Source organism: Rhinopithecus bieti, unplaced genomic scaffold (genome assembly GCF_001698545.2).
Source record: "Rhinopithecus bieti isolate Rb0 unplaced genomic scaffold, ASM169854v2 scaffold_32081, whole genome shotgun sequence".
NCBI lineage: Eukaryota > Metazoa > Chordata > Mammalia > Primates > Cercopithecidae > Rhinopithecus > Rhinopithecus bieti.
The window spans coordinates 1,880,085-1,906,092 of record NW_016814436.1 but is presented as its reverse complement, the minus strand read 5'-3'; the positions used below and the strand labels follow the sequence as shown (position 1 = coordinate 1,906,092).

Genomic DNA, 26,008 nt, shown 5'->3' with positions numbered 1-26,008 from the left:
TTTTTGAGACGGAGTCTTGCTCTGTCGCCCAGGCTGGAGTACAGTGGCTGGATCTCAGCTCACTGCAAGCTCCGCCTCCCAGGTTCACGCCATTCTCCTGCCTCAGCCTCCTGAGTAGCTGGGACTACAGGCGCCGCCACCGCGCCCGGCTAGTTTTTTTTTTGTATTTTTAGTAGAGACGGGGTTTCACCATGTTAGCCAGGATGGTCTCGATCTCCTGACCTTGTGATCCGCCCGTCTCGGCCTCCCAAAGTGCTGGGGATTACAGGCTTGAGCCACCGCGCCTGGCCACCCAGCTCATTTTTATGTACTTTTAGTAGAGACGGGGTTTCACCATGTTGGCCAGGCTGGTCTCAAACTCCTGACTTCAAATGATCCGCCTCCCGAGTAGTTGGGATTACAGGTGCCCACCACCACACGCAGCTCATTTTTCTGTACTTTTAGTAGAGATGGGATTTCACCATGTTGGCCAGGCTGGTCTCAAACTCCTGACCTCAAATGATCCGCCTGCCTTGGCCTCCCAAAGTGCTGGCGTTACAGGCATGAGCCATGACGCCTAGACCCCATGTAGGTGGGACCACAGGTGAATGCCACCATGTCCAACCTATTATTTTATTTTATTTTTTACAGAGATAGGGTCTCACTTTGTTGCCCAGGCTGGTCTCAAACTCTGGACTCAAGTGAGTCCCCTGCCTTGACCTCCCAAAGTGCTGGGATTACAGGCATGAGCCACTGTGCTTAGCCATTTTAAACCATCGGTTTGTCTGAGTCAGGAACCAAACAAGATTGATATGTCTTTTCAGTCTGTCTTAACCTAGAGGTTGTCCTCCCTCTTTTTACTCCTTGCATTGTGTTGTTGAAGAAACTGAACAGCGTGTCCTTTACAGTTTCCCACACTTTGGATTTTGCTGTGTGTCTCCCTAAAGTATGGTTCTGCGTGTCCCTCTGTCCCTCATGGGCAGATCTAGAGGCTGAGACTGACTTTGGTTCTTTTTTTTCTCTGGTGTGGTGATGTGTGTTTCCATCAGGAGGTGTCTTGTTGTCTCTCTTGGTATACTGGCTTTTAAAGGGCTGTCTTTCAAAGGGCACAGTCCCTGGGACTTCCTAGAGTCTTTTTCCCTAGATTCTCATATTCAGCCTTACTGCTGTCTGTTGACCTCCATAAAGTAGTATTAGAAGGTATCGGTAACCAGTTATTACTTAGAACAGAAGGGTGCAGTCGTATAGCTGAAGAAGTATGTTTGCTGATTACTGAAGTTAGCATGAGCTCAGGCCTTTGACTTTCTCGGTGAAACCTAAGCCTCTGCCAGCTGATTATTTTCGTTATATATGTTCCATTTAGTCCTAATTGAATCAGACTTCCTCTAGCCATGCTCTAAATTGGCATGATTTGCGGCCCCTGCCTATGACTTGCCCAAAGCTTTGATTCCAAGAGATCAGTGGGCCTGCGGGGCCTGGCTGATGTGCTTGGTGGGGAGTCCTGGGGCTTTCTAACTCATGCTAGGGAGGAGGCCAGGGTGGAATCTTCTTAGACACAGTATTTCTTAAAGACACTGCCATCGCCTTTGCCCAAACCACCATCTGCTCTCGCCTGGATTACCACAGTGACCTCCTACCTGGTCTTGTGTACCTCAGCCCTTCTCCTGTAGCCAGACTGATTGTGCTGCAGCAGGAATCAGGTCACTTCCTTGCTCAAAACCCCGTAAGGGAGCCCATCCCATGTTGAGCAATTGCTGAGGACCTTGCCCCAAGGCCTGACTTGGAGGCTCTGGTTATCTCTTGCCCTCATCTGCACCTCTCTTCCCTCACTCCACTCCAGCTGCCCTGGCCTCCCTGCCATTCCCCAGACATGCTAGGCATGCTCTCACCTAGCACCTCCAGGCTTGCTTTTTCCTCTGCCTAGAATATTCTTCCTCCAGATACCCACGTGGCTTCCCCCGTCCTTTAGTCTTTGCTCAGTTGTCACCTTCCCAGGGAGGTTTTTCTTCTCTACCCCACATCCTCTCCCAGCTTAGCATTCTTCATCCCCCTGCTTTTATTTTTTCCTATTACACTTGCCACCTTCTTTTAAATTTTTTTTTATTTCGTTAAAATTTTTTTTTTAGTTTTTTTTTTTTTGAGATGGAGTTTTGCTCTTGTTGCCCAGGCTGTAGTGAGTGGCACAATCTCGGCTCACCACAACCTCTGCTTCCCAGGTTCAAGCAATTCTCCTGCCTCAGCCTCCCGAGTAGTTGGGATTACAGGTGCCCGCCACCACACCAGCTCATTTTCTGTATTTTAGTAGAGACGGGATTTTACCATGTTGGCCAGGCTGGTCTCAAACTCCTGACCTCAAATGATCCGCCTGCCTTGGCCTCCCAAAGTGCTGGCATTACAGGCATGAGCCATGGCGCCCAGCCTGCACTTGCCACCTTCTAACAGATTATGCAATTTACTTTTTTTTTTTTTAAAGAAGAAAAGACATTGCTTATTGTCTGTTTCTTCCAAGTAGAATGTAAATGCTCTAGGAGCACAGACTTTTGCCTATCTTGTTCCTGTTGAATCACAGTAACTAGAATAGTAGGTACTCAAGGCACGGATGTGAACAGCACGAATGCAGATAGAACAGGGCTTGATGAGCTTGAGAGGAGCTGGTGAGCTTCCTATATGCTAAATCAGATTCCAGTTATGGAAATGGACTCACGGAACCTACTTTTTCATGGGTTTCTTGATTTTGAGCAATGCCTCTAAAGGCAGCAGGAAGACATACTGGAAGAGAAAGGGCCTCTGTGGAGCCGTCCGCACAGCTGTAGTGAAAACAGAGGGCCCCAGAGGTGAGGTGGCTAAGACTGCTATTTATAACTAAGGTTCTAGTACATGTTTTCCAGCCACACTTACGCCTTTCAGCCTCCCCTGTATGTACGAATCTGTCACTCAATTAGCTAATGGTTTCTTTAGTCCCATTGTATATTATAGAGCTCCTCTGGCTCAATTTTTTCAAAAAGAGAATAATGAGGTGTTCTGTTCTCTGAAGTTTAATTTTTTAAATAACCTTGCCAATTAAAAAAAAAAACCTTTCCCCAATGTTTAATTATGAAATTTGCAAACATACAGAAGAATTGAAAGAGTGATACAGTGAACACCCAAATGCCATGCACCTATTTCTGGCACTTGTTAACATTTTTTTGCCAAATTTGTTTTATCTATATGTTATTATAGTGTATGGCTGGGTGTATTTTTTTTCCTGAGCCATTTGAAGGTAAGTTGCAGATATCGTGACACTTTACTCCCCAAAACTTCACCCTATTCTTCTAAAAAGTCACTTGAAAATAAATGCATGTATCATTCTTATTTACTCTTGCATCTCCCAAGAATAAGACATTCTCATATAAAACCAAAGTGAATTTTTTTTTTTTTTTGAGACGGAGTCTTGCCCTGTTGCCTAGGCTGGAGTACAGTGGTGCGATCTCGGCTCACTGCAAGCTCTGCCTCCCGGGTTCACACCATTCTCCCGCCTCAGCCTCCCAAGTAGCTGGGACTACAGGTACCTGCCACCACGCCTGGCTTTTTGTATTTTTAGTAGAGATGGAGTTTCACCGTGTTAGCCAGGGTGGTCTCAATCTCCTGACCTCGTGATCTGCCCGTCTTGGCCTCCCAAAGTGCTGGGATTACAGGCGTGAGCCTCTGCGCCCGGCCTTTTTTTTTTTTTTTAAGACAGAGCCTTGCTCTGTTGCCCAGGCTGGAATGTAGTGGCACGATCCTGGCTCACTGCAACCTCCGCCTGCTGGGTTTAAGTGATTCTCCTGCCTCAGCCTCCCAAGTAGTTGGGATTACAGATGCGTGTCACCACGCCTGGCTAATTTTTGTTTTTTTAGTAGAAATGGGGTTTCACCGTGTTGGCCAGGCTGATTTCGAACTCCTGAGCTCAGGTGATCCACCCACCTCGGCCTCCCAAAGTGCTGGGATTACAGACGTGAGCCACTATGCCTGTCCGTAAAACCGTAGTACTACTATTAAACCTAAGAACATTAACAATAATTTCAAACATCATCTAATATTCAGTTTGTGTGCAAATTTCTCCACATATCCCAAGAATATAGCTTTTTCAAACCAAGGTTTAGTCAAAATTCATGCATGGCATTTGTTGGTTTTCTTTAAATCGAGAGGAGTCTCCATCCTGCCTCCTTTTTTTTTTTTTTTTTTTTAAATGAATTTAATGACATTGACTTTTTCAGGAGTCCGGGACAGTTGTCGTATGGATGTCCCACATTCTGGCGTCTGATTGCTTCCTCACGGTATCGTTTGACATTTCTCCATCCCCCTCTTTCACGTGAAGCCTGTGGCGTCAGGTTGCCTTGCTCTCGGTGACAGTAAATTAGATCACTTGGTTATCATGGTGACAGCCAGAGGTCTCAAATAGAACAGAGGAGGGTTATGTTCTCAAAAGTTTAGTTTAAAGAGAAAAGGCCCTCCCCCTCCCTGTTGGCTATTTAAATTTAAATTAAATTAATTTATTTTTTGAGACAGGGTCTCGCTCTGTCACCCAGGCTGGAGTGCAGTGGCGCAATCTTGGCTGCCTGCAATGTCTGCCCACAACCCACGCTCAAGCAATCCTCCCACCTCAGCCTCCCGGGTAGTGGGGACCACAGGTGCACCCCGCCAGGCCTGGCTAATTTTTTGTATTTTTAATAGAGACAGGGTCTCACCATGTTGCCCAGGATGGTCTCAAACTCCTGAGCTCAAGCGACCCACCCATCTCAGCCCATCTCAGCCTCCCAAAGGGCTGGGATTACAGGCATGATCCACCATGCCCAGTCCTATTTTATGTGTTTGAGACGGAGTCTCATTCTGGTTGCTTAGGTTGGAGTACAGTGGCGTGATCCTGGCTCACTGCAGCCTTGACCTCCTGGGCTCAGGTGATTCTCCCACCTCAGCCTCCTCAGTATCTGGGACTACAGTAGCCTACCACCACATCCAGCTAATTTTTGTTATTTTTGTTGGAGATGGGGTTTTGCCATCTTGCCCAGGCTGGTCTTGAACTCCTGGACTCAAGCAATCCACCCTCCTTGGCCTCCCAAAGTGCTGGGATTACAGGCATGAGCCATTGAGCTTGGCTGGCTCCTTTTAATTAATTTTTTTGTAGTGACAAAGTCTCACTGTGTTACTCATGCTCGTCTTGAACTCCTGGCCTCAAGTGATCCTCCTACCTCAGCCTCCCAAAGTGCTGGGATTATAGGCATGAGCCACCGCTCCCAGCCCATTGACTCTCTTTGAAGACAAAATGTGTCTCAATGTGTTGTATGGTGGCTTCTGAGCCTTCAAATATATAATGATTCCACTGGAGACAATGAGTAGATAAACTAGATAGAAGAGCTAACTTGGATCCTTGGGACGAGAATGGAGAGGAAAATGCAGGCTATCTCTCTGGCTTCTATCCAAGGCCCATGGCACTGTGACTGTCACAGGGGTAGAAATGAGCAGCGAGAGGCCTTGGGTTCCTCCCCTCTCCTGTTGAACATTATCACACCTCCAGGAAGGAGGAAAAAAGTGTCCACACTCCATTTATGAAATGACGACCTTTGAGGTATCAAGACAGGAATCAAGGAGCCCTTCTGGAATGCTCGTCCCTCAGCACACATCCAACAGTGGTCTGTGTACTGCAGCCAGAAGGCTGGGCGCCTTTAGGAGATGGCCTGAAAACAAGTCTGTGGCTTGCCTTGGAAGATTCTGTGGTCACAGCCCAAAAAAGTCTCAGAAGGACCAGAAGGATCAAGAGAAGAAAGACTAAAATGAATGAAGGCTAGGTTGCAGTGGCTCACTCTTATAATCCCAGCACTTTGGGAGGCCGAGGTGGGAGGATTCCTTGAGGCCAGGAGTTTGAGACCAGCCTGGGCAACATATTGAACCACGTCTCTATAAAAAAAATTAAAAAATAAAACAAAAAACATACAGTGAATGAGAAGTTAGACCAAGAGGAATTAGGACTCTTCAGCCTAAAAACAGGAAAGTCAACAGGAAGATGATAAAAATGACAGCTTATTAGGAGCTCGGTAGGTGCCATTTACTTCTTTGCAAGAGTCCTCTGAAAAAGGTGCCGTGATTTCCCCTGTTTTGCAAGTAGGGAGACTGATGCTTAGGTTAGGTCGTTTGCTTCATGCTGCACAGCTCTCAGGGACTGTGAATTAAACTGTGAATTAAACTCAGAGTGCCTGACCACACCCCCTCTTAACCCATGTGCTTAGCATCCCTACTGTCAGAGACTTAGGCACTGGATCTTGGCATAATGGAGGAGGGAAACCCTCCTTGACTTTAAAAAAAAAAAAAAGCCCACAATAATCAACATTTATGATCGCACAGTTTCAGGGGGCTAGATTTGGCAGCAGCTTAGCTGGGCAGCCTGGCCTGGGATCTCTACCGAGGCTGCATTCAGGATGTGGACTAAGCTGTAGGGTTAGGCTCTGCTGGGGCTGGACCAGGTGCTTCCCAAGTGGCCACTCCCAGGGATGGCAAGTGGTGGCTGGGGGTTGAAAGGCCTCAGTTCCTTCCCATACTCCTTGGCTTTTGAAGGAACTCATTTCCTTTGGAAACTACAAGTGTTATTTTATAGAAACGTTTAGTACTCACCAAGGCCCTCAATGGAACTGGCTGAAAATAGCAGCAGACTCACTCAAAAAAGAGTTGGAGAGATCCATGGCGGGGAAGAGAGATTAAGGGAAGGTAGAGCACTTAGGAAAGCTTGAAAACCCAAAGGGTAACTGGTTTCTATCTTATTATAATAGATCCTTGAATTGATCTAGAATTTTCTGCTAAGTTCTTAAAGGGTTGTATCTGTAGAGGGATTTAGAGCCGTCTTTTTTGCGGGGGTGGAGGAAAGGGGGGTTATCTGTAGAAAATGCTCAAATTTACTTTAGTGTGCTCATGGAGACATTTATACATACTCTACCTTGTTCTAGAAAACAGGTAAGATAGCTTATTATTGTGCAGTAGCAACTAAGAAATAAAACAAGGTGTTGGACTGGGTGGGGTGAGTGGGGAGGGAGGTTCAGATATGTGGCACTTGCCTGGTCTGGTTTTGTAAGGTGTGGTGTGGACAGACCCTGTGGAAATCCTCATAAAGGCTGATTCCCTTTTGGTAATTAACAACCCTGAATTAAAGGCCGTAGCTCCTGGCTGGACTGAACTGAAGGGAACTGAAGTATTCAGTGTGGACTAAACACTTAACTAGACAGAAGCTATTCAGCGCAGCCAAGTTCAGTAGCAGGGTGGAGGGTGTGTGTGCAGCAGTTTCTAGCCTGCCTAGGGCTTGGTGCTTCTGTCTCCAGTCAGTTTGTTCTGTTGTTTTTACTACAGTCACCCACAGGACTGAATCTGCCTGGTATCCTTGGGGGCGGGGTGCTCTGGGCCACTTCTCACCTCTCCTTAAGTCACTGATGGGGCCTATTAGCCTGCATTGAAGTTTCATTGTTGTAACTGTTTTCCCTTATTTCAAGGCAATACATTTTCAGGATTGAAAATTTAAAACAACAACAACATGTTTTAGCACAAATAAGAAAAGAATAAGCCCCTGCAATCCCTCTCTAGATGGAGATGTCTCCTGTTGACAGTTCCTTAGGGTCTCTTTGGTTTCTGTGGGCAGGGGGATATTACTTGCAACTATTTCTTCATCTGTACGCCATCAATATCCCTGTGCTTTTCTCACAGTCCTGCAAGTGTAAACAAACTAATACATCAGTAATGTGGAAATTATGTTGCTGATCTGGTGATGTGAAATGTTTAGAAAGAGTACAGCTTCCCCTCCAACCTGATACAACAGTGATTTCATTAGACATATTCCTTCCCACTCTTGGTTCCATGCCACGAGGCAAAATTTGAAGATGAGGAGAAAGCATTCCCAGGGAAGCCACCGAAGGTGAAATGGGAGCTTTCAGTTCAGAGAATCTTAACTTGGCGTGCATTTGCTTTAGCGCATCCATGTTGCCTTTTGTACCCCACAGTGGAGAACACGCAGCTGACCCTGAACCTGCAGACGGAGAACAAAGGCAGTGTTGTCTCAGGCGGAGAGCTGACAATTTTCCTGGACGGGCCGACTGTTGATCTGGGAAGTGTGCCTAATGGCAGTGCCGTGACGGACGGTGAGTGCTGCCCTGCCCCTCAGCGCTGTGCCGGGATGGGGTGGGGCTGGGCAGGGGCCAGGAGGTGCTGAGAGCTTGGTTCTCTACTAGGCGTCTTGGTTTGAGTACCACTCAGCCTGGCCCATAGCTAGCCCCGACTCTTCTTAGCACCCTGGATCAATATCACGACATGGATTTTCAAGGGCCGCTTTCTGATCAAGGGCCACAGTAAATGTCCAGTCTCTGTAAATTGTATAATTGTTTGGTTTGATAGCAGAGAAAAACATCTTTCATCCCATGTGGACTTTGGAAAATGAAATATCTTTATCAAATGTGACTTTGGCCTATTGTTTTCCTTCCCAATACAGTTAAAGTTTTTGGGGAGGTTGAGGGTGTTTTTATGAGAGGCATTGGTTGGGAAGGGGACCGTGTGTTTTTCTAGAGATACACACTAGCAAAATACAGACAGAGCTGGGAATTTGGAGAGTGTCCCCTGCTCTGTCCCGAATATTGGCAGTTTGTTTCTTTTTTTTTTTTTTTAGATGGAGTCTCGCTCTGTCGCCCAGGCTGGAGTACAGTGGCCGGATCTCAGCTCACTGCAAGCTCCGCCTCCTGGGTTCACGCCATTCTCCTGCCTCAGCCTCCTGAGTAGCTGAGACTACAGGCGCCCGCCACCTCGCCCGGCTAGTTTTTTTTTTGTATTTTTTAGTAGAGACAGGGTTTCACCGTGTTAGCCAGGATGGTCTCGATCTCCTGACCTTGTGATCCGCCCGTCTCGGCCTCCCAAAGTGCTGGGATTACAGGCTTCAGCCACCTCACCCGGCCAGTTTGTTTCTTTTGATCTAGTCTGAAATTAGTCAGCTTTGGATCTAGCAGGAAATTATTTCATGAAGTCTGAGGTCTGAAATGGGTTGGGTTTCTCCATTAATTTTTCTCATTAAATGTTTTCTTAGATGTGATGTAACCATGGCACTTTCCAGGCACCAAGCAGGATTTTTGTAGCTTCAAAGGGATGCAATTTGGGTTCCAATTCAAGGGCAGTTGGTTGGAATCTCAGTGGCTGGATGGGCCTTGACTGTGGAGAAAAATCCCTTAACTGCACTGATCGGTGCTTGAGGTGCTTTGGTGCTTGGAGAAAAACATGCATCATTCACTCATTCAACACATATATACATGATTGTATCCCTGGCATGCACTAGGTCTTAGACCAGGTGCCAGCCAGATGGCAATGGGCCAAATTCACATGGTCTCCACTACTTGAGGTTTACAGTCTACTTGATGAGGGCAGGGGAAGAAGTTAGACATCAAATGAGTAAACACACAGGTAATTACATAGCTGTGATTGTAACAAAAGCTGTCAGTGAAAACCACAGGGTGGCATGAGATTCCTGTACTTTGTTGGGGGAGATCTCATCTGAATTGAGGGGTCAGGGAAGGTTTCTCTGAGGAAGCTGAGACCTGGAGGACAAGGAGTTTAGACAGGCCATGGTGGGGGTGTGGGGTAAAGGGGTGGCTTGGCCAGTGATGGGAACAGAGGCAGTCAGCGTGGTTGGATTATTAGGAGCAAGAAAGAGAGAGAATGGAGGAGGTGAGGTCAGAGAAACAGGTCAACTCAGATCGTGCAGCCTTGAAGCCCTTGGTAGGGATTTTGAACCTCATCTTGAGAAACAGAAAGTTGTTGAAGGGTTTCTAGCAGAAGACTATGATGATCTGATTTGGCTTTGTAAAAGCTCTCTGGGTGTGTTATGGAGAAATGCCCCCGATTCCTGGCCCCTACTTTGCACGGTTAGCGTTCGTTCTCTATTTCATGTTTTTGAGGCTGAGATTCATTTAATGGATAAGGCAATGTGCTTGTAAGTGCCTTGGACGTTCTTGAATGTCTTAGAGAAGAGAAGCTGTTTCCAAGGTTTGAGCCCCACTGCTCCATGGCATGGATCGGATCCTGTGTGATCGTCCCTGTTCCTCTCCTTCTGGTGGCTGCAGCTTGCTGGATGTATCCTGTGGTGGTGGCAACTCTAACACACAGAGGGAGTTCTGTTCCTGGCTGTCAAATCTCAAACATGAGTTGAGCTCCTCAATGCTTCTGTCTTTTCTTGTGATTGATTCCTTTCTAGGATCACAGCCGCCTTCGAGAGATTCCAGTGGAACAGCGGTAGCTCCAGAGAACCGGCACCAGCCCCCCAGCACAAACTGCTTTGGTGGAAGATCCCGGTAAGACCCCCCTTGGCTATGAGAAAGAACTGAGAAGATGCTTAGAGCTATTGAAAACATGTTGGGACATGGCGGGGAACATTTTATAGTAGAAACTGTTGGAAATTTCCAGAGATCTTGTAACTGACTCAGTGGTTAAGGAGGCTAATAGAGGAGTCCAGAACTCAGGATACTTTTTTTTTTTTTAATTGAATTTAGATTTTAATTTTGTTTTTATTTTAAATTCAGGGGGTACATGAACAGCTTTGTTACATGGGTATATTACATGATGTTGAGGTTTGGGCTTCTAATGATCCCATTGCCCAGATAATGAACATAGTACCTGATTGGTAGTTTTTCAATCCTTGCTCCTCTCTCTCCTTGTTTTTGGAGTCTCCAGTGTTTATTATTTATATCTTTGTGTTCATGTGTACCCAATGTTTAGCTCCCACTTATAAATGAGAACATGTGGTATTTGGTTTTCTGTTTCTGCATTAATTTGCTTAGGATAATGGCCTCCAGCCTCTGGCTATATTCATGTCGCTGCAAAGGACATGACGTGATTTCATTCTTTTGTTTTGTTTTTTGATATGGGGTCTTGCTCTGTTGCCCAGGCTGGAGTGCTGTGGCACCATCACGGCTCACGGCAGGCTTGACCTCCTGGGCTCAAGCAGTCCACCCACCTCAGCATCCTAAGTAGCTGAGACCACAGGATGCGCCACCACGCCTAGCTAGATTTTTAATTTTTCTAGAGATGGGATTTTACCATGTTGCCCAGGCTGGTCTCAAACTCCTGGACTCAACCGATTCTCCTGTCTTGGCCTCCCAAAGTGCTAAGATTACAGGCATAAACCACTGTACCTGGCTTAATTTTTATTCTTTTTTTATGGCTGTGAAAGAATTTGGGATTCTTAGAAGGGTCAGAGGCTCCTTGATGAAGATTGGGACTGGCTAAGTAGGTTATTGGATCAAAGGAACTGTCAAACAGGAAACTCGACTGCTGTTTTGTATGTCAGGGGCTGCAGCCACAGTTATTCTTCCAGGACACACATAGAAATGCTTAGAGCAATGGTTCTTTGTGAGATTTTCTGTCGTGCATTCTGCGTTAGGGGGTGGCCCAAGGTTCCCTTGGAGTGTTGGTTAAGATCTCCCACAGGCCGGGTGCGGTGGCTCACGCCTGTAATCCCAGCACTTTGGGAGGCCGAGGCAGGCGGATCACGAGGTCAGGAGATTGAGACCATCCTGGCTAACATGGTGAAACCCCGTGTCTACTAAAAATACAAAAAATTAGCCGGGTGCAGTGGCAGGGCGCCTGTAGTCCCAGCTACTCGGGAGGCTGAGGCAGGAGAATGGCATGAACCCGGGAGGCAGAGCTTGCAGTGAGCACAGATCGTGCCACTGCACTCCAGCCTGGGCGACAGAGCGAGACTCCGTCTCAAAAAAAAAAAAAAAAAAAAAAAAAAGACCTCCTACACTTAGAGTCCAAATATTATACTTGTTATACATATTACAAATGACATAATTTAATTTACCGAAATTCCCATTTTATCCCTGTGTTAGTGGTGCAAACTCATTTCCATGGTAACTGAACATCTAGGCAGGAAAATAGCTCTAAGTATAGAGAGATGAGGGAGAGGGTTGGCACCTTTGTTTATTGTTTATTGCAATGTGCAAAATCCCCAGATATTTAAAGGACATTTTGAGGAAAATAATCCTAAATGTACAAACTACAAATGTGTTTGTAAATCTTTATTACNAAAAAAAAAAAAAAAAAAAAAAAAAAAAAGACCTCCTACACTTAGAGTCCAAATATTATACTTGTTATACATATTACAAATGACATAATTTAATTTACTGAAATTCCCATTTTATACCTGTGTTAGTGGTGCAAACTCATTTCCATGGTAACTGAACATCTAGGCAGGAAAATAGCTCTAAGTATAGAGAGATGAGGGAGAGGGTTGGCACCTTTGTTTATTGTTTATTGCAATGTGCAAAATCCCCAGATATTTAAAGGACATTTTGAGGAAAATAATCCTAAATGTACAAACTACAAATGTGTTTGTAAATCTTTATTACCTGCAGAGAGTAGGTGAGTAACTGGCAGTAAAAATCTTCCCAAATGAGGCCAGGCACAGTGGCTCATGCCTGTAATTCCAGCTCTTTTGGAAGATCAAGGTGGGAGGATCACTTGTGGCCAGGAGTTCCAAGACCAGTCTCGGCAACATAGGGAGACTCGGTCTCTATAAAAGATAGAACAATGAGCTGGGCATGGTAGTGTGTGCCTGTAGTCCCAGCTACTTGGGAGGCTGAGGTAGGAGGATTGCTTGAGCCCAAGAGTTTGAGGCTGCAGCTGCACTGAGCTAGCAACAAGGCACTACACTGTAGCCTCCGTAACAGAGTGAGACTATGTTTGGTTAAAAAAAAAAAAAAAAAAAGCTTCCCAAACAGATCCCAGGGAGGGGGAATAATGCTTTGAGAAATGGAATATGATTTTAGCCAATACCCGCACCATCTTAAAAGATCCCTCTGAGGACAGCTGTCAGCTTCTCCTGATTTGGTTGTTTTGTGGGCTTACGAGGTTGCAGTGACTGGCAGGTGGCGAGAGCAAGACAAGATGTATGTTCGGATCTTTTTTCCGTACCCTTATTAGAAGCAGAGATGCTATTTCCCCATTCTCTTTTTTCCAAGTCACTGTAAAGGCGTTGCCTCACTCCCGAAGACCAGTCATGTTTTCTGTGTCTCCATAGGTGACTTACAATAGTTGGGTCTCACGGGGTGACGAATGGCAGTGTAATTGGCAAATCTTGTGTCAACAAAGCCATGATGGGCACCTGGAACTGGAGGAAACAGTTTCTTAAGCTAGAACAGCGGTGGGCAAGGAATACTTGAACATTTCACTCTTTAGAGAGGGAGGAATACTTGAGTGAAATCACTCTTTAGAGAGTGATGCCTTCTCAGCTTTGGTGCTAGTAACTGCATCTTAGTCTTTTAGCTGAGTTGGAAAGTTTGTCTCAAATACACCCATATCACTTAATTTGGGGCTCAAAGTCAGATTCAGCTCTTAACAAGTTTGGATCTAAATTCTTGAGCTATTTACTGGTCTCTGAATTCCTCCAGTTGATCGACCGTGCAATTCAGAGATCGTGTTAAAACTTGTTTGTTGTCATTGGTGTTGAGAATGACACCAGGTCATCGGTGTCACGGCAGCCAGGCTGCAACAGGAAATCGGATGCATTTTGGCCCATCACACGTGGTAGACATTCAGTGCTAGTTAGATGGTGAGCAAAGTACCTTCCAGATAGTGTAAGCCATATGGGAGTCCTCTGCAGTCTGTTAGCTGCTGCGGGCTTTTACGTGTAGCGTCTGAGTTTTCCCGGGCCTCTGCCATTTAAGTAAGTATTCATTCTGCACTCACATGGGAACCTGTTGCCATTCAGCAGGAAACACTTTTGCAAATATTACCCAAAGACTGTCTCTTTGCCTCCTTAAAGCCCCCTTTCCACTTTGCTATTGCAGGTATGAAGGTCACTGTACACACGTGCTTATGACTGTAGGTAGTGGCCGAATAATCTGTTGGATAAGGGTGTAGGGCTTTGGAATCAGGAGATACAGATCGAATCCTGGCCTGTCATTTACTTGCTATGTGATTTTGAATAAGTCACAAAACCTCTCGGATCCCCAGTTATTTTCAGGTGTAAAGTGGGGATATCACCTGCCTCACAGGTTATTGCAGGGTTATTGTGGGAATGAACTGAGATAAGGCATGTCAGTCAGAGGGCCTTACACAATGGGAGCACTCGGTGGAAGTGGCAGTGGGTTTTCTTTGTGTCTGGAGACTGTCGTTTGTGCACGCCTACCACCCTCCCCGCTAAGCCTGGGAAGTGAGGCGAGGCGTTACCGGTGCATTTACATCAAGCACTGTAGTTGAGAGGTGATGAATCAGATCTTTGGGATCAAGGGCAGTCCTTTGCTGTCCTTGCTTTCTGGGGGCAGAGAGAATGATGGGTTTCTGCCTGCTGCCTCCCAGACTAAATATTTAGCTTTTGCTGTCTGAAGGGTAGGTTTTTCTTGGACTTGGGTGCTATTCACTGTGATCAAACAAAGGTGCTCTGACGTGCCCATGAAGGTGAAGACTGCAATGTCAAAGCAACCCTTTCCTCTCCCTGTTTCCCCTGCTTGGTAAAACTATAGAACTGGAACTGTGAAAGGGTTTTGTCTAAGGGGTTTATTCCTCCAAGCTCATACCACAGAGCACCATTTGCTTGCTAAGCAAGGTCTCACAGCTCCATTTCTTAGTGGGATCTTGCCTCCTCTTCAAGAATAATCAGATGAAGCCTGGGCACAGTGGCTCATGCCTGTAATCCCAGCACTTTTGGAGGCTGAGGTGGGCAGATCACTTGAGGTCAGGAATTTGAGACCAGACTGGCCAACATGGTGAAACCCTGTCTCTACTAAAAGTACAAAAATTAGCTGGGCATGGTAGTGCGCACCTGTAATCCCAGCTACTCGGGAGGCTGAGGCAGGAGAATTTCCTGAACCTGGGAGGCGGAGATTGCAGTGAGCCGAGATCACGCCACTGCACTCCAGCCTGGGCGACAGAGCCAGACTCTGTCTCAAAAAAAAAAAAAAAAAAAAAAAAAAAAAATTATCTGGTCTGGCACATGGAAGCCAGCATGAGACTGCCACCAACAATTCATGTGGCATAAATTTGTTTGCCCACAGATTATGTTAATATGGAATCAGAGGTCTGATTGTGTAAAAGAGTTTGTATCATAAATTATCATATACTCCTATAATGGAATACTCTCTCATAGTAAAATTAGGTGAAAGATGGTTGTATGCATATGGTGAAATCTTAGAAGCATAATGTTGAATAAGAGAAGCAGGTCATAGAAAACAGTGTGTAGTATGATGTCATATGTAGAAAGTTGAAAAATGCAAAGTCAAACAATACATGTTGTATGCGTACCTTCAGAGGCAGTAAAACTGTAACAAATGGATGGGTCTGGGTGTGGTGGCTCATGCCTGTAATCCCAGCATTTTGGGAGGCCGAGGTGGGTGGGTCACTTGAGGTCAGGAATTCAAGACCAGCCTGGCCAACATGGCGAAACAACTTCTCTACTAAAAAGATAACAATTAGCTGGGCATGGTGTTGTGCACCTGTAATCCCAGCTATTCGGGAGGCTGAGGCAGGAGAATCACTTGAACCCAGGAGGTGGAGGTTGCAGTGAGCTGAGTTTGCACCACTGCACTCCAGCCTGAGTGACGGAGTGAGACTCTGCATCAAAAAAAAAAAAAAAAAAAAGGGAATAATGAACCCTGAGTTCAGGAGGGTGGTTATCTTGGGAGGAGGGAGACAGGTATAATGAGGAAAGAGTACAAAGAAAGTTTCTGAGGTACTGGTCATGTTGTTTCTTTGCCTGGGTGGTGGGTCCCAAGTGTTCATTATTTTATTCTTCTTCAAATGAAGTATATATTTAGAGTCTTGCTCTGTCACCCAGGCTAGAGTGCAATGGCACACTCACAGCTCACTGCAGCCTCAAAATCCTGGGCTCCAGTGATCCTCTTGCTTTAGCCTGCCAAGTAGCTGGGACTACAGGTGTGTGCCAGGCTCCACACCTGCTGCCAGCCTCTATTTATTTATTTATTTATTTATTTATTTGAGATGGAGTCTTGCTCTGTTGCCCAGGCTGGAGTGCTGTGGCACGATCTCGGCTCACTACAAATTCCACCTCCTGGGGTCAAGCAATTCTTCTGTCTCAGCCTCCCAAGTAGCTGGGGCTACAGGCACACACCACCATGCCTGGCTAATTTTTGCATTTTTAGTAGAGACAGGTTTCACCATATTGGTCAGGCTGGTCTCGAACTCCTGACTTCAGGTGATCCATGCACCTCGGCCTCCCAAAGTGCTGGGATTACAAGCGTGAGCCACTGTGCCTGGCCTTTTTAATGTTTTAATTTATTTTTCTTAGTTTTTTTATTTTTTTGAGATGGAGTTTCACTCTTGTTGCCCAGGCTGGAGTGCAATGGTGCGATCTCAGCTCACTGCAACTTCTGCCTCCCAGGTTCAAACTATTCTCCTGCCTCAGCCTCTCGAGTAGCTGCCCGGCTAATTTTGTATTTTTAGTAGAGATGGGGTTTCTCCATGTTGATCAGGCGGGTCTCGAACTCCTGACCTCAGGTGATCTGCCCGCCTCGGCCTCTTAAAGTGCTGGGATTACAGGCGTGATCCACTGTGCCTGGCTGGGCTCTTTTTAATACCGCATTCTTGAGGGTTCCCAACAGAGAGAACTCACTCACCCCTGTGAGAGGACATTAATTTATTCATGAGGGATCCACTCCCATGACCCAAACACTAGGTCTCACCTCCCAACTCTGCCACGTTGGGAATCAAATTTCAACATGAATTTTGGTGGGGACAAGCTGCATCCAAACCATAGCAGGGAGTCAAGTTGGAACGAAGCCCACAGGACTGTCTGTGAGTGGAGCTGCTCCTAGCACCTCACGATTTCCTCTGGCTTGAATATCTGGCTCCTCTGTCTAGAATCTCAGTAAAATGTCCATAGTCATACAGGGAAATGGAACAACAACAACAAAAAACGAGAAGAATGCATTTAATTTGCTTTTGGTTCATAAAATTTTCATTTATAGGGTTAATGTAAAGGATCTTGATAGAAGCTGTTGGCTGGGCACCGTGGCTCAGTGCGTGGACTGGGTTTAATCCCAGCACTTTGGGAGGCTGAGGCGGGTGGATCACCTGAGGTCGGGAGTTTGAGACCAGCCTGACCAACATGGAGAAACCCCCGTCTCTACTAAAAAAAAAAAAAATACAAAATTAACCGGGCGTGGTGGTGCCTGCCTGTAATCCCAGCTGCTTGGGGACTGAGGCAGGAGAATCACTTGAATCTGGGAGGCGGAGGTTGTGGTGAGCCCAGATTGCGCCATTGCACTCCAGCCTGGGCAACAAGAGCGAAGCTCCATCTCAGAAAATAATAATAATAAAATAAAAAAGAAGCTGTCTATTATAGCTAGGTGCAATGGCTCATGCCTGTAATACCAGCACTTTGGGAGGCTGAGTTGGGAGGATTGCTTGAGCCCAGGAGTTTGAGGCTGTAGTGAGCAAAGATGGAGCCCCTGCAATCCAGCCTGGGCAACGGAGCTAGATGCTGTCTCAAAAAAAAAAAAAAAAAAAAAAAAAAAAAAAAAAAAAAAAAGAAGCTATATATAGAGGCTTGAACAATTTATTTTCCTTTCTTATGTGTATATATATTTAAGCTATTTTGTTTAACAGTGCATGTGAACGTGCATGNCTAAAAAAAAAAAAAAATACAAAATTAACCGGGCGTGGTGGTGCCTGCCTGTAATCCCAGCTGCTTGGGGGACTGAGGCAGGAGAATCACTTGAATCTGGGAGGCGGAGGTTGTGGTGAGCCCAGATTGCGCCATTGCACTCCAGCCTGGGCAACAAGAGCGAAGCTCCATCTCAGAAAATAATAATAATAAAATAAAAAAGAAGCTGTCTATTATAGCTAGGTGCAATGGCTCATGCCTGTAATACCAGCACTTTGGGAGGCTGAGTTGGGAGGATTGCTTGAGCCCAGGAGTTTGAGGCTGTAGTGAGCAAAGATGGAGCCCCTGCAATCCAGCCTGGGCAACGGAGCTAGATGCTGTCTCAAAAAAAAAAAAAAAAAAAAGAAGCTATATATAGAGGCTTGAACAATTTATTTTCCTTTCTTATGTGTATATATATTTAAGCTATTTTGTTTAACAGTGCATGTGAACGTGCATGAGATAGAGCGTGTGTATGTATGTGTTTGTGTGTGCGTGTAGGGCTGGGGACCTTGAATTTGCCTGTGGCCATCATCAGCTGTCAGTAGTGGCCAGTGTTGGTCACAATCTGCATTTTAACATGTCCTTCCCAGTGATTTTTTTACATGGTAAAGTTTCAGAGCGTCTTAGATAGTTTTCTTTCTCCCTCCTTTACTCTTCTTTTTTGCCCTGCTTTGATGAAGATATATCAGATTTATTGGCTCCCTTGCCTTGGCATTAATGGCCTCTGAAGATGTAAAAGATCTATAATCTCGGAGACTTACAAAGCCTAACCATCTCTGGTGAGCTCTAAATAGATCATCAACTGTGTCTGCAGACAGCCTATCCCAGAAAGGAAAGAAAAATAAACTCAGGCGGGTGTGAGTTCACTGTGAACACTTCAGGAAGTCCTGGGAGGGCTGGGGGAGAACTGGGAAGCAGAGCTAGCAGGGAGGAGGGGTAGAGGGTGGATGGGATCTGAGCCTTGGGCACTAGGCCATTCTCACAGTCATTGTCGGCTGCTGGCGGTTGCCACCCCTCCTTCCACTGAGGTGACTAAAGGCTGCTTGATTGGGAACTGCAGTTATTTAGAGATGTTGCCCTGTCAGCAGGAAAGCCCTCTCATGTAATAGCTTATGCTTAAAATCTGGCTATTGCCTCATTTCTGTTGCTGGGGAAGACAATGGAATAAATCTTGTTTATTTATTTATTTATTTACTCAATGATAATTAAGACATAGTCCATCCTCAAAGTCCCTGCTTATAGGCAGGGCTTTCTTCTGAGCAATTGGTAAATATGGAATAGTATTGAGACAGTGGTCAGTCGTCCCACTGCATTCTCCAAGCCAGATATTGAAAAGTAATCATGGCTGGGCATGGTGGCTGTATGCCGGTAGTCCCAGCTGTTTCGGAAGCTGAGGCAGGAGGATCGCTTGAGGCCAGGAGTTTGAGGCTGCAATGAGTTATGATCGTGCCACTGCACTCCAGCCTGGGCAACACAGGGAGACCCTGTCTCTTAAAAAAAAAATCATGGAGATTAATTACACATTCATTTATACATTGGTTTATTAATTTTTCATCAATTAAAATGATACACGGTACCTTATCATACATTTATTTATTGAATAGGTGTTTATTTGGCATTTATTCTGTATGAGCCTAGAGAGATGTTTATAATGCCAGATGTGGCGTGCACCAGAAAACTGGTTATAAACTAGGAGGAGGGAAGGCAAATCTCTGCTGTTGAAGGCAGTATTCATTTGGTATACATGAATGTGAGACTCTGAGCTAGGTCGTGGTGATTAAAAGATGAAAAGTCAGGTTCCCTGACATCAGGGAGTGTCTTTAGTAGGAGACAGATGCATGGATGACACTTAGAGTCTAGTGTGATGGATCCATGGTGATGGTATGTAAATGTACACATGCAAGAAGAATGTAGTGGGACATTACCTAGATCTGCCCGGAGGATTTGGGGAAGACCTCCCACATTTGAACTGTATTTTGAAGGAGTTTGCCCGACCAGCGAAGTGGGGGTCAGGGATGTCACTGCAAGCAGAGGGTACAGCATGAGCGAAGTCAAGGAGGGGTAAGAGAACTTGACATTTGAGGAAACAAAAGTCATTTAGTAATGTTGATGTGTAAGGTATTAGGGATGATAACTTAGCAAACTAGAGTTTGCAGGTCAAATCCAGCCTGCCACCTGCTTTTTTGTTGGTGTTCTCGTTTGTTTTTGCTGGGTGAAATCTGCTGTGATTTTTTTTTTTTAGAGCACTTTTAGGTTACCCCAAACATACATACCCTCTTCCCCACTGTCAACATCCCTCACCAGAGTGGTACATTTGTTAGAATGATGAGCCTACATTGACACATCATTGTCACTCAAAGTCCATAATTTATGTTAGGGTTTACTCTTTAATTTTTTTCTTTTGGACAGAGTCTTGCTCTGTCATTCCACTGGCTGGAGTGCAGTGGCGCGATCTCAGCTTACTGCAACCTCTGCCTCCCAGGTTCAAGTGTCTCATGCCTCAGCCTCCTGAGTAGCTGGGATTACAAGCACGCATCACCATGCCCAGCTAATTTTTTTTTTGTATTTTTAGTAGAGATGGGGTTTCGCCATGTTGGCCAGGCTGGTCTTGATCTCCTGGACTCAAGTGATCCACGTGCCTTGGCACTGACATGTATCCACGATTACTGTGTCGTACAGAGTAGTTTTACTCCCCTGTGCTTCGTCTATTCACCTCTCCCTCCCGTCCCCAGCCCCTTGTAACCACTGATTTTTTTATTGTCTGCATAGTTTTGCCGTTTCCAGAATGTCATATAGTTGGCTCATAGAGTATATAGCCTTGTCAGATTGGCTTCTTTCACTTAGTAATTGAGATTTACGTTTCTTTCACGTCTTCTCATGGCTTGATTTTTTGAGTACGGAATAATATTTCATTGTCTGCATGTACCACAGTTTATCCATTCACTTTTACATTCCTCCTTCACAGTTTATTCATTCATTTACTGAAGGACATCTTGGTTGCTTCCAGGTTTTGGCAATGATGAATAATAAAGCTGCCATAAACGTTAGTGTGCAGGTTTTTGTGCAGATAAAAGTTTTCAACTCGGTTGGGCACAGTGGCTCACGCCTGTAGTCCTAGCACTTTGGGAGGCCAAGGCAGGCAAATTGCAAGGTCAAGAGATCCAGACCATCTTGGTCAACATGGTGAAACCCCATCTCTAGTAAAATACAAAAAAAATTAGCTGGGTGTGGTGGTGCACTCCTGTAGTCCCAGCTACTCGAGAGGCTGAGGCAGGAGAATAGCTTGAATCTGGGAGGTGGAGGTTGCAGTGAGCTGAGATCGTGCCACTCACTGCACTCCAGCTTGGCGACAGAGCAGTGAGACTCTATCTCAAACAAAACAAAACAAAGTTTTTAACTCACTTGGGTAAATACAAAGAAACATGATTGCTGGGTCATATGGTAAGAGTATGCTTAGTTTTGTAAGAAACTGCTAAAGTGTTTTCCAGAACGACTACACCAGTTTGCATTGCCACCAGCAATGAGTGAGAGTTCCTGTTGCTCCACATCTTCACCAGCGTTTGATCTGGTCCATTTTCTGGATTTTGGCTATTCTAATGGATATCTAGTGATATCTCACTTTAATTTGCATTTCCTGGATGATATATGATGTGGAGAGTCTTTTTTTTTTTTTTTTTTTTTTTGAGACAGAGCCTCGCTCTGTTGTCCGGGCTGAGTGCAATGGTGCGATCTTGGCTCACTGCACCCTCCACCTCCTGGGTTCAAGTGATTCTCCTGCCTCATCCTCCTGAGTAGCTGGGATTACAGGCACCTGCCACCACGCCCAGCTAATTTTTTTGTATTTTAAGTAGAAACTGGGTTTCACCGTGTTGGCCAGGTTGGTCTTGAACTCCTGACCTCAGGTGATCCGCCCACCTCGGCCTCCCAAAGTGCTGGGATTACAAGCATGAGCCACTTTGCCTGGCCTATGATATGGAGAGTCTTTTCATATGCTTATATTCCATCTGTATATCTTCTTTGGCAGGGTGTCTGTTCAGGTCCTTTGCCCATTTTAAAAATCTGGTTGTTCATTTTCTTATTGTTGAGTTTAAGCATTTTTTGTATATTTTGGATGGCAGTTCTTTATCAGATATATGTTTTGCCAATATTTTCTCCCAGTCTGCGGCTTGTCTTCTCATTTTNTTTTTTTTGAGACAGAGCCTCGCTCTGTTGTCCGGGCTGAGTGCAATGGTGCGATCTTGGCTCACTGCACCCTCCACCTCCTGGGTTCAAGTGATTCTCCTGCCTCATCCTCCTGAGTAGCTGGGATTACAGGCACCTGCCACCACGCCCAGCTAATTTTTTTGTATTTTAAGTAGAAACTGGGTTTCACCGTGTTGGCCAGGTTGGTCTTGAACTCCTGACCTCAGGTGATCCGCCCACCTCGGCCTCCCAAAGTGCTGGGATTACAAGCATGAGCCACTTTGCCTGGCCTATGATATGGAGAGTCTTTTCATATGCTTATATTCCATCTGTATATCTTCTTTGGCAGGGTGTCTGTTCAGGTCCTTTGCCCATTTTAAAATCTGGTTGTTCATTTTCTTATTGTTGAGTTTAAGCATTTTTTGTATATTTTGGATGGCAGTTCTTTATCAGATATATGTTTTGCCAATATTTTCTCCCAGTCTGCGGCTTGTCTTCTCATTTTCTTTACCATCTGTTTTGGGAAATATAATTTTATTTTTATATGGCCATACTCATTTATTTTCATATTGTCTGTGGCTACTTTCATGCTACAATGGCATGTTAAGTAGTTAGAACAGAGATCATATGGTCAGCAAAACCTAAAACATTTATGATTTGGCTCTTTGCAGAAAGTTTGCCAGTCCCTGCTGTAGGAGATGGTTTGAAGGCAAGAGCAGTTCACAAAGGGCCTTTTGTGTTTTACTGAGGACTGTAGATTTTATTCTTTGAAAACAGGGAACCAGTGGATTTTGAGCAAGGGTATGGTAATGCTATTTCTGCGGTGAATTATTCAGAAAAGTAGTCTAATGGATGAATTTAGAACTATATCAGTTGGGGTTCATTGCAGGAAACAGAAACCACTCTAGGTATTTTGAGCAGAAAAGGATTTAATATGGGGAATTAGATGCTTATAAAAGTCACTGGATGGGCTGGTGCAATAGGAGTGAGGGGTCTCCCTGAGATCTTTGGTTTCAGGCTCACAGGCTTGCAGCTCCAGTTCATATGCCAAGAAATTGCCGCACCCTTGCGACCGCTTTACATGTATGAAGCGGGTGTCCAGGCGATGAGACATGGAGTCTGCTGGAGCCCCTGCCAGTCACCACCACCATAGAACAAATGGCTTCTGCCTTCCTTCTGCTTTCCAACTTTCCTGCAAGAACTTCTCATTGGTACAACCTAAATCACACCCAGAGACTATCTGCAGGAGAGTCTGGATGTCTTCTAGGCCCTGCAATGAGTCAGGGCGGGCATATAGGATAGAAGAGGGTGGGAATGTCTGACACAGTGAGGCTGAGACAAGACTCAGGAACTGATGAAGAGGAGTCTTGCAGGAACTGGTGAGGTTGCAATTGATGACTAGTCTTGGGCAGTAGCGAATAGAGAGGAGACAAGAGAAATACCTAGGAGGTGTAATTAAGCAGGACTGCATGGCTGGCTAATGAGACAAGGTGAGCCGGGGGGACTCCCAGATTCCTCTACTGTGCTGTCATTCATGAAGACAAGAGATGCAAGAGGTGGGGAGCTAATGAGTATGTCACTTTAAAACCACATTCCCCACGATGGTTGGCTTTGGTGTTCAGCAGGCTTTATGGAACATTGGTACTGCCTGGCTCCGGGACAGAGTCATTTCTCTGAAAGTGCACCCATAGGAGGAGAAATGAAAACCTAACTGAAGAGACACAGAGCAAAACATTGTATTCCTGACAGTGAAGCACAGAGACACAATAAGGGCCGCCACAATTCAGGGCACGTGAGTGCTAGTTCTACTTGAACCAGATCTGTATCTGGATTCTACAACTTCTTGGTCCTAGAAAATCATGATTGAAAGGGGAAAAGTTTAGAGAGAAGCTAATAAAAAGAGTATGGGTCTTGGAGAAATGACTTTCTAGTCATGAGAGCTTGGCACCTTGGCCATGTGCTGATGGAAGACCGGAACAGAACTGGCTGCAAATGCTTTGGACAGACGTGGATGGCAAGGAAAGAGGGGTGCTTCAGCCATGGTGTTTGTGGCTATGGTTTGATGAGATGAGGTTCGACTTTTCCTGTTGGATTCTGTTGGAACTGGATGACTCCTTTTAAAGTGCCAAAGTCTGTGGAGGTGGTGATTTGGGGTTTGGTTTAGTGACTGTCTTTCTGCTGGCATTTAAATAGCCTAAATAGAATGACTCGTTTCAAACGTCGAATCAATTCGTATGTAGGCTTTTCTTTCTTTTTTTTTTTTTAAGTTTATTTATTTTTGAGATGGAATCTTGCTCTGTCACCCAGGCTGGAGTGTACTGCCACGATCTTGGCTCACTGCAACCTCTGCCTTCTGGGGTCAAGCGATTCTCGTGCCTCAGCCTCCTGGGTAGCTGTGACTACAGGCACCTGCCACCACATCTGGATAATTTTTGTATTTTTAGTAGAGGCGAGGTTTCGCCAGTTTGGTCAGGCTGGTCTCGAACTCCTGACCTCAGGTGATCTGGCCGCCTTGGCCTCCCAGAGTGCTGGGATTGCATGTGTGGGCCACCACTCCTGGCCTCTTTTCTTTTTTAAAATTTTGAGACAGAGTCTTGTACTGTCATCCAGGCTGGAGTGCAGTGGTGCAATCACAGCCCACTGCAGCCTCAACCTCCAAGGCTCAAGTGATCCTCCTGTCTCAGCCTCCCAAATAGCTGGGACTGTAGGTGTGTACCACCACGGTAGGCTAATTTTTAAAATTTTTTTGTAGAGATAAGGTCTCCTCATGTTGTCCAGGCCGGTCTTGAACTCTGAACTCAAGCAATCCACCAGCCTTGGCCTTCCAAAGTACTGGGATTACAGGCGTGAGCCGCTGAGCCCAACCGGCTTTTCATTTTGTTTTAGATAAATATAGTAACAGAACTAAAATCTAGAATTTATATTCTGCTTCACATGTACTTGGTTTTATGAAGTTTTTCTTCACCCTTAACTTACTGAAAATATAGTGGAGGTATTTGTCTCAATATTCTTGGAGTCTGCCATCCTTATTTCTTAAGTAATTTTTAGTTCACTTCAGTCTGCCCTCTGCCTCTATCATTCTGCTGCAATGACAGTCACCAAAGCCCCCCTGACCTGTCTGCCAGTTTAACATCATGGACTAGTCCTCTCTAGAAACATTTTGTGCCTTGGTTTCTATAATAATGCAGAATCCCAGACTGTTCCTTTTTTCCCTTGGTTTTCTTGATTTTTATTACTTAAAAAATGAGTTTGATTCATGCAAAAAATTTATGTGAATGTATCATATAAGAGCCGGTTGCAGTATTAAATAGGGCAGTCAAGAGACGTGTTGTTGAGAAGGTGACTTTTAAGCAAAGATTTGAAGGAGGCGAGGAATGTAACCATGAGGATATCTGGGGAAAGAGTGTTTGGGCAGAAGAATGGCTGTCAGGAAGGCCTTCAGTTAGGAATGTGCCTTTGGAATTGAGGGAACAGTGGAGAGGCCAGTCCCACTGGAGAGGAAGGGGAAGCGGAGTCACAGGAAGAGATGACAGTGGTAAAGGGTAGCGCCAGATCATTCTGATGAATTTCTGCTTTGTGTATTTCAGGGTTATTTCATTGGATCTAGAGTACAATTTGACATACGTCTTACGGATGAATTGAACTTTTTGTTCTTATCTTGTCATTCTTTTTTTTAGTGCTTTTTCTCTTAAAATTTATTTGGTCTGAAGCCAGGCACAGTGGTATGTGCCTATAGTCCCAGCCACTGGGGAGGCTGAGCTGGGAGGATTGCTTGAGTCCAGGAGTTCGAGTCCAGCCTGGGCAACATAACAAGACTCCCGTCTCTAAAAAAGATGTATATTTATTTGGTCTGACAAATAAAAAGTAACTTAACAATGTGAATGACTCTTAAAAGTATTAGGCGAAGCTTAAGAAGCCAGACATAGAAGCTTAAGTTCTGTATGATTCCATTTATATAACATCCTGAAAAAGGCAAAATTCTAGGGATAGAAATCCAGTCTGAAGATGTTGGGGCGTTGGAGGAAGGATTGGCTGCAAAGGGACACAAGGAAATTTTGAGAGCAATGGGAATGTTCTGTGTCTCCTTTGTGGTGATGGTAACATCACTATAAACATTTGGTAAAACTTGCCAAACTGTACCCTTAGAAAGGGTAAATTTTACTCTATGTAAATTATACCTTAATTTTAAAAATCATTAAAAAACCCATTTGG

At 45.1% G+C, this 26,008-nt stretch overlaps 1 protein-coding gene across 3 annotated transcripts in view; it reads left to right on the top strand.

Moving 5' to 3' along the window:
• Nucleotides 1-26,008, top strand: part of WWP2 (WW domain containing E3 ubiquitin protein ligase 2) — a 187,296-nt gene that overhangs the window by 74,512 nt on the left and 86,776 nt on the right. For all 3 annotated transcript variants that reach the window (XM_017850810.1, XM_017850812.1, XM_017850813.1), the window contains 2 exons: nucleotides 7,974-8,111; nucleotides 10,205-10,301. In XM_017850810.1, the coding sequence (XP_017706299.1) occupies nucleotides 7,974-8,111; nucleotides 10,205-10,301 (235 nt within the window). The remainder of the gene's footprint in view (nucleotides 1-7,973; nucleotides 8,112-10,204; nucleotides 10,302-26,008) is intronic.